General features: G+C 37.9%; 1 protein-coding gene across 1 annotated transcript; it reads right to left on the bottom strand.

The window, feature by feature from the left end:
• Positions 1 to 344: 344 nt before the first annotated feature.
• Positions 345 to 7,394, bottom strand: LOC107276533 (acyl transferase 1). Its single transcript, XM_015758026.3, has 2 exons — positions 6,896 to 7,394; positions 345 to 1,514 (listed from the first exon to the last, which is right to left on the bottom strand). The coding sequence occupies exons 1-2, from the start codon at positions 7,388 to 7,390 to the stop codon at positions 561 to 563; spliced, it is 1,449 nt and encodes a 482-aa protein (XP_015613512.1). The 5' UTR covers positions 7,391 to 7,394; the 3' UTR covers positions 345 to 560.
• Between the last annotated feature and the right edge of the window lie 586 nt (positions 7,395 to 7,980).

Genomic DNA, 7,980 nt, shown 5'->3' with positions numbered 1-7,980 from the left:
CTATCTGAACAACACAAGCGGCATTATCTTCATAGATAATGGTAGGTGATTCTAATGAACCAATACCACAAAATGTTAATATGTGGTTATTCTACGAAGCCATACACATTCACGTGATGCCTCATATAATGTCATTATTTCAGAATGATTTGTGGAAGTGGCTATCAGAGTCTGTTTAGAAGACTTCCATGAAATAGCAATCCCACCTTGTGATCTGGTGTTGTGGGGATCAGATAGATAGCCAGCATCAGTATACCCAATTAAAGTCGAATCCTGGTTCTTTTTAAAGAAAATTCCAAGATCTCTTGTGCCATTAGGATATCGAAAGACATTTTTAACTCCAGTCCAATGGCGTTTGGTATGAGCAGCACTGTATCTTGCTAATGCACAGTGCCTTTGTCACTGATATGTGGACCTAGGGACAAAGTCATCGGGTCTACGTGTCACTAATAAAATCATGTGATTTTAACTGCAGAGGATCCTGGTCCATGCCCCATCGCCATGCATAGTAACACGACGAAGCCCGATCAACTTGCCACCAGTTGGTCTGGATGTACTAACTAGATGGCGCTCATTACTGAGCTGGAGCACACCGTGATCTCCCGCGCGAACCTCTCCATTGCCGGCGCTGGCAAGCACATGGACACCACGGCGGCTTCCTCTCCTGCTCCCCGCCTGCACCTCTCATAGCAGCTATATAGGCTCGCCGCAATCACCTGTCCGGCCGCCGTGATGCCGCCCCCAACACGCTCCCACCTGCCGACCGTGGCAGTGGCCGCTTCGCCCATGCTACGGCCAAGGCCACCGGCGTCAGCCACCACGAACGTCCAGTCTAGGTTGAAGAACGGCCGACTACGCCGCGCCAGCATGTCGAGCATGGACCGCATGTACTCGTCCGTCACGGCGAACTTCCTCCTCCTCACGAGCTCCACCGCGTGGGCGAGTGGCAAGCCGCACAGCTCGCCGACGGTGGCCTCGGCGATCTGCGGCACGAGCATGTTGCCGTAGAAGCCGCGTGGTAGCGGCGGGTCGCGCTTCCAGCTCCAGCGCGCGCTCGACATGACCAGGACGCGCACGCGCTGCTTGGCCGCGTACTCCAGCGCCGCCGTGCGGCACCGCCACAGCGCGGCGGTGACGAGCTCGAAGACGGTGGCCGATGACCGAACATGGCCACGCATGGCTGCCATCTCCGTTGGGCCGAGGTAGAAGTAGCGGGTAACCATCTGCTCGCGCGGCGTCATCCGCACGACGTCGTCCTGGGCCGCCGCGGCGGAGGATGAGATGGGCAGCGGCTCATACGCCGGGTGCTCATAGTGGGTGATGCGTGGCGAGGCAGACGGCGCGACGACAAGGCGCTCCCTCTCCCAGACCGGTGGATTGGTGAGGGGATCGCCGTCGCCGCGCGCGAGGCGGTAGATGGTGTCGAGCAGCTGGGCCATGCCGAATGCGTCGGTGATGGTGTGGCAGTAGTGGTAGCCAATACAGAACCCTTCGTTGTTTCTGAGTCGTGTCACCTGTGTATGTGTACATGCAATCGTAATGGTGAGCAAAGGGATATATTGGTGTTGTACATAGTGTTTTAAATAGCTGGCTAAAACATGTATTGACCTTTTCAAACAGCTAATAGCAGATTAAATCAGGCTTAGTGAGTAGATACTAATGGTGGCTAAATTGAACAAGTTGCTAGACTCTTCTCAAACAGCTATAGCCCAATATTTAAAGCCTTTGTTGCATCCGACTTGCATATATGTTAAGTTTAGCATTATTTCTGACTCCTGGTAGTTTGTTCTGCTAGCTGATTTTTTTTAATTTATCAAGAAAATGGTTAAATTTAGCGAAATTTGTGTCATACTAGAGTTATATATATATTTTAGTAAACAAAAACATGTTTGCCATGAGTTTTTTTATAGTCCCTCAAGGAGATACTAGAGTACTATATATTTTTGAAAAGGTTCACATTTGATCCCTTAAATATATAGATATAGTCTTTTACCCAATTTTTATCGCTCGAATATGATACCGTTTACTACTATAGACGGTTTTGATATAGCCAAGATACCAACAGTAGCTCGTTTTGTACTTGAATGGTTAAAATCAGACCGGCCAAATCCGTAGTTCAGAAATCAAACGTGCATCATTTTAAACACTGCTTTTGTGTAAATTTTGTTTCCTCACCCTGATAGATACTTTCTCTCTTAAGGCAATTCTTCACTGAATTTTTTAATTGAAAATTAGGTATTTCCAAAATTGGTGCATCAAACAACTTTAAATTATATTAATAACTAGGAAGGAAGCCCGTGCAGATACGCGGGCAATTTATTTATTGTCTATGAAAATAATACTAAAAGAAGCCCTATCTCACCATATTCACTATAAGAAATAGATGATAGATTTAAATATAGTAAATTATAAGAATTCCTATCATACCCAAACAAAAAATTACTATGTGCCGGTTATAGTCCCTCCGTACTCGTAAAGGAAATTATTTAGGACAATGTTTAAGTCAAAACATTGGGAATATAAATCATGAATAACTCTCAAGTTGTTGAGTTTGAAAATTCAAAACTTACATAAATATATTTGTCTTGAAAAATACTTTCATAAAAGTATCAATATATCACTTTTCAATAAATATTCTTATAGAAATAAGAAGTCAAAATTGTGTTTTCGAGACCTTGTCGCTGTCCAAAACGACTTCCTTTATGAGTACGGAGGGAGTATGTAAATGCGTCTATCACCACTACTTATTATCATTGTCTTGAAATATGAGTGTCATATTAATAGATGGAATTGCAGTTATACCTAAAAATAAACCCAATATATCATTAATGTCATAAAAAGTTAATCTCCACATCATACCCAAGTGCCCATGTCTCACATGTTTCCAAATCTATATATTAATATTTAAAAATACCGCTTCTACCAATTAATAGGATAAAATCATTAAACTTATATATGAATGCCCCTCTAACGACCGGGTGAAGCCGACTTTAGCCGCTAAGGGTTTTTCTCTAATACCTTAATTCATGGGTCTCGTATTGATTTAGTCGTGCTTCTCAAGACAAGTGTGAAGCACAATTTTATCAGTAAGTAGGCCAGTTAAACTCTATTTTTAATGGTAATCTCTAACTTGGACCACCTCAAGTGAATAATGCATACTCCTACATAGTTTACTATAGCGTAGCCAGTTGAGACCCATGCTTATCACCGTTTAGGGAATGAGTGAAAGAAGATGGAGATAATGAAAAATGGTTTTTTGCGTCTTGAGTTGATTTTTGTATAGAGTAGACATAATGCGTTTATGGTGTTAATCAATAGTGGTAAATTTTAGTAGTATAGACATATTTTTTTTAAAAAAATAGCACGATTGATAATTCGATTATTTAATATCTTCATTGGCAAGGACCACATAAAAATATTTGCTCACACGATGATCATTTGCTAACTTAGGGTTTTGATGTTTTTACTTGTATTATACATCTAATTCTTCTATGCATGTACGTATGGTTTAATATGTGTTGGAATTTGTGCTAATTTGTTAACACTATTTGGATGAGAATGACATAAAAATATTTTTCTTTTTTAGACATATATTTTTCTAACATAGTGATACGGTGTACGCATGTGTACTCATAGTGTGTATCTGCACATATTTATATGAGTTCATATGATTGCCTTTTACATTATTAGTAAAAAAAATACTTTCAAGAAAATCAACGGGAAGAGGGTGGAGCAATGAGTGGTGTAAGGCAGCGCCATGGCTTGGCTTGTTTTACCACCTCGGTAAGAGTGGTTACTACATTTATATATCCTCAATTTTGAAAAATCTTAGAGCCGGAAAGAAAGAGAAATCTACCAGATGGGATGGATAATATACACACACTCTTTCCTTTTTTTTTCTTTTTAGATCTCTTGTGTACGTACTTATGTAGGAGTTGTGTACGTATGTAGAGAATTCTACAGTTTTTAGCATATAGAGATTACTTTAGTATATCTAATTTAATGGTTGAAAATAATGGATTATTGATTTAATTATAAATTGATGGATAAATGTTTTACTTTTTTATATATTTTTCATAGATTCTTTCTAATTTATTAGAGCATCACGTGGCATCTTAGGAGCATTTGTAGAAGTGTAGGAATAGTATTACTCACAGTTGTAATGTACTTGTAGTCAACTATTGTTTGTAGTAGATTGTCTGCATCTTCTATTTACTTATAATTTCTTGATGGTTGCGCACCTAGTATCACCCTTTATCCTTGGTGCTGAATGACACACGTGATCATTGGATATGAGCTAACCGTTGGTGTATTGTGCATGATTACGAGTAATATTATTTAGCGATTAGTGGACATTGGCTTGTATATAGAGTATATTGTATACGGAGATACAGCTTACATATATAGAGATCAGTGATGACATACGTTTGATATTTAAGGTTATGATTGATCATGTATATTGTATACTACGTATTAATGTTTTAGTACCTAAGTAATAAATTTAAGGTTGTGTTCTGTGCTTATCGAATTGGCTACTCTCTCTTATTTATATTGAGCATGTTTCTCGAAACTGCTAAACGGTATACATGTTTTGCAAATACCTTTTATATAAAAGTTTTTTTTAAAAAAATCAAGTAAATTTATTTTTATTTTTTAATATTTAATACTCAATTAATCTTGTGCTAATGACTTGCATCATTCCACGCGCCCTGGATAAGCTCACCCAATGAGCTTGATCGAACGGAGTTTAAAGTAGGAGACAAAGGACAACGACACGATGTCAAAATAATATATTTGATACTTAATTTTTAATAATATATAAATAAAGAAAAACATGCAATACGTAATAAATTTACTAACCTCATTTTGATATATTAATATTTTAACAGTATGGAGTAAGTAATTTTTTGAAAATGTAAGTCTAATTTAATATATGTATTTAGATTTTTAAGTGATATATATATAGTGCATAGTATTCATTTATTTATATTTTATGAATGTTTTGATGATGTGTTTTGCCTAATACAACTTAAAATAACATATACTTTTACAAATATGAGGTGGAACAATTAATTTGGGTTTTATGACATGTGAGTGAAAAAGAAAAATAAAAGAAAAAGAGGGACGACGTGGGGCCAACCATACTAAATACGTAGTACATGTACTTATATATATATGGGCTGGAATTAATATCTATGGGCTGAAATAATTAATTCGGTTTTTATCTCATGTGAATGAAAAAGAGAAAAAGAAATGGAGGAACGTGGGACCCGGTGTATGAAGTACGTACTAACAGCCACGTATGAATGGCATGTGTGTGGGCCTTTTAAATATAAATATAATTGGTTAATTCTGTTAATAAATAAAACAACTAAAGATCTAAATCATATGACTAATTTTTTTCCACATACATTTTTTATTTACAACAAATTTACAATTATATTTACCATGTAAAGGAAATGCATTAATTTGGACCAGCTATTTGACACTCACGATACATTTGTATGGGAAAATCATAAATATTTTGAAAGCACATGATTAACAACACATATCATAAATAAAAATAATATGAAACCCAAAAAATTAACGCTCTCAAGTTGTCATGTGGCGCCTACAAATACTCCTATGTCACCACATGGTGCTCTAATAAATTTAATAAATTCTAGAAAAACATTTTAATTCTTTCTAATACAACACATATAAAGGAGAGAGATAATAGGAGTGGAGGTTGAGCGTGAGGCGGAGGACTAACGTACATAGGTACGTGCACCAGTACCACGTACAAGATGGAAACGGTGGAACGTGGTTTTTCCTTTTTTGATAAATTTAATTTAATGGGTCCACCTTATTTAAAGGAAAGTGATAGTTAGATGCCACATGACGACTTGCGAGTGTTTTTAGGAGTCTTACATGGCCAATTGAGAGTGTTTGTAGGAAGTTTAATGGACTTTGAGTATATAATATAATAGATAATAGATAGATATCACGCTGTAATTAATACATATTAAACATTTCTTTTTGATTGCTCGTATCATCAATTACACTCTTTGATTTGATAATACTTGTCGTTTTGGACAAGAGCACGATCTAAAAAAAATTTGACGATTATTTTCCATTATAATATGTACGAACACACATTTGAAGTATTAAACATAGACTAATAACAAGACAAATTACAGATTCCGTCAGTAAACGGTGAGACAAATTTATTAAGCCTAACTAATCTATCATTAGTAAATGTTTACTATAGCATCACATTGTCAAATCATGGTGTAATTAGGCTCAAAAGATTTGTCTCGCAATTTACATGCAAATTGTGCAATTGATTTTTTTCTCACCTTTAATACCCCATGCATATGTAAAAACATTTGATGTGACGTTTTTTTGCCAAAATTTTTTTGATCTAAACGAGGCCTATACATGTAATCACCATATTTGAAAGAAAAATATTTTAAAAAATTATTTATAATCAAATATTCTAAAGTTTGACCTCACTCTTGTCTAAAACAAGTATTATCAACTTGGAGGGAGTAGAAATTAGCTTCACCGGAAGTTGGGAGGTTTTGAGGTTTTATAAATATTCGAGTTCATAAGATATCTACTTAACTGCCCGTCCATGGAGAAAATCAAGATTATACAACCTCCATTCACCATTAAATATTCTAATAATGTCTAACCATTGGTGTGGTTAAAAAATTAGTTAGAGTAATTATGCGAAATTACAAGTTATACCTCAGTTAAGTTTCTTTAATGGTAGAACATGTCACAACAAAATAAATAATATTTATATAATCTTTTAATAGAACTAAAACGCTATATGTAAAAAAAAGATAAGTAGTCAGAAAACGCAGCATTATAGTAAAACGTGGTTACGTTGAATATACTACATATCTACCTGCAGGAAGAGCAGTGGCTTGCCAAGGACGACGTCAGGTTCGCCGACGAGGTTGCTGCAGAGGAGCTCCTCCACGCACGGGTACGGAGGGCCCAGCGGCTGGCCGTGGACGAGCTCCTGCAACCGCACGTCGGCGTCGGCCTCCACGAAAACCACCCCTTCCGCCGTGCACTCCACAACCAGCTTACCTCCTCCTCCTCCTCCACCTGCGACGACGGGGAGCTCCCGGAGGCGGCCGGCCAGTGGGTAGAAGCTCACCAGCGCCTCCGCCAGCGCTGCTCTGATGATACCCACCAGGTCACCGCTATTGTCGTCGTCACCACCGGAGAAGACGGCCGCAGCGTGATGGCGGCGACGGAAGAACTCGACTCCGGCGGTGTAGAACTGCAGTCCACGCTGGGTGTCAATGTCGGAGAGGACCTTGTGCTCGTGCGGGGTTGGCCTCGCCGGTGCCACGAGCTCCGCCTTTCGCCAGTGCGCGGTGAAGATGGCCATTATAGCTTAATTGAGATGATCGATGGTATCCTTGCTTGTTGGGTGCCCAAACGAGAAGAAGCTACGTCCCGTGTCCTGATAGATGAGCACACCATTGGTGTGTTATTTATTGCTCGAAAAATTTGTTATTATGTACTCCCTCTGTTTATAACGTTTATGGTTATAAGATGTTTTTGACTTTAGTTAAAATTAAACTGTTTTAAGTTTGACTAAATTTATAGACAAATATTTGGGACCACCTATACATTTGTCGACAAATTTTCTCCTAAAAATTTGACAGATGTAATTATAGTCCAATCGTAGTGTAATTACACTGCAACTTATATGTAATTACACTGTAACTTGCATGTAACTACAGTGTAACTTGTATATATAAGTTTCACGTAATTTTAAATTGTTAAATCTATTACAAGATTTGTTTTGGTAAGGAAAAAAAATCACAACACACACATATGTGTAAGGATTTGTTCCCACAACCTCCATTTTACTGAAATAACATATTACAAAGAGATTTATGAAAGTTACGTACAAGTTACACTATAGTTACAGTGTAATTACATGCAAGTTACAGTGTAATTACACTACGATTG

This window comes from Oryza sativa, chromosome 10 (assembly GCF_034140825.1).
Source record: "Oryza sativa Japonica Group chromosome 10, ASM3414082v1".
Taxonomy (NCBI): Eukaryota; Viridiplantae; Streptophyta; class Magnoliopsida; order Poales; family Poaceae; genus Oryza; species Oryza sativa.
The sequence above is the reverse complement of the archived record's forward strand: the minus strand, read 5'-3'. Positions and strand labels throughout refer to the sequence as shown.

What these genes read in the sequence shown, in the direction of transcription:
- LOC107276533 (XM_015758026.3), bottom strand. Translation starts at nt 7,390, where the DNA reads ATGGCCATCTTCACCGCGCACTGGCGAAAGGCGGAGCTCGTGGCACCG. An exon ending in AGCCACTGCTCTTCCTGCAG is followed by an intron (nt 1,515 to 6,895) that starts GTAGATATGTAG and finishes ACACATACACAG; the next exon opens with GTGACACGACTCAGAAACAA.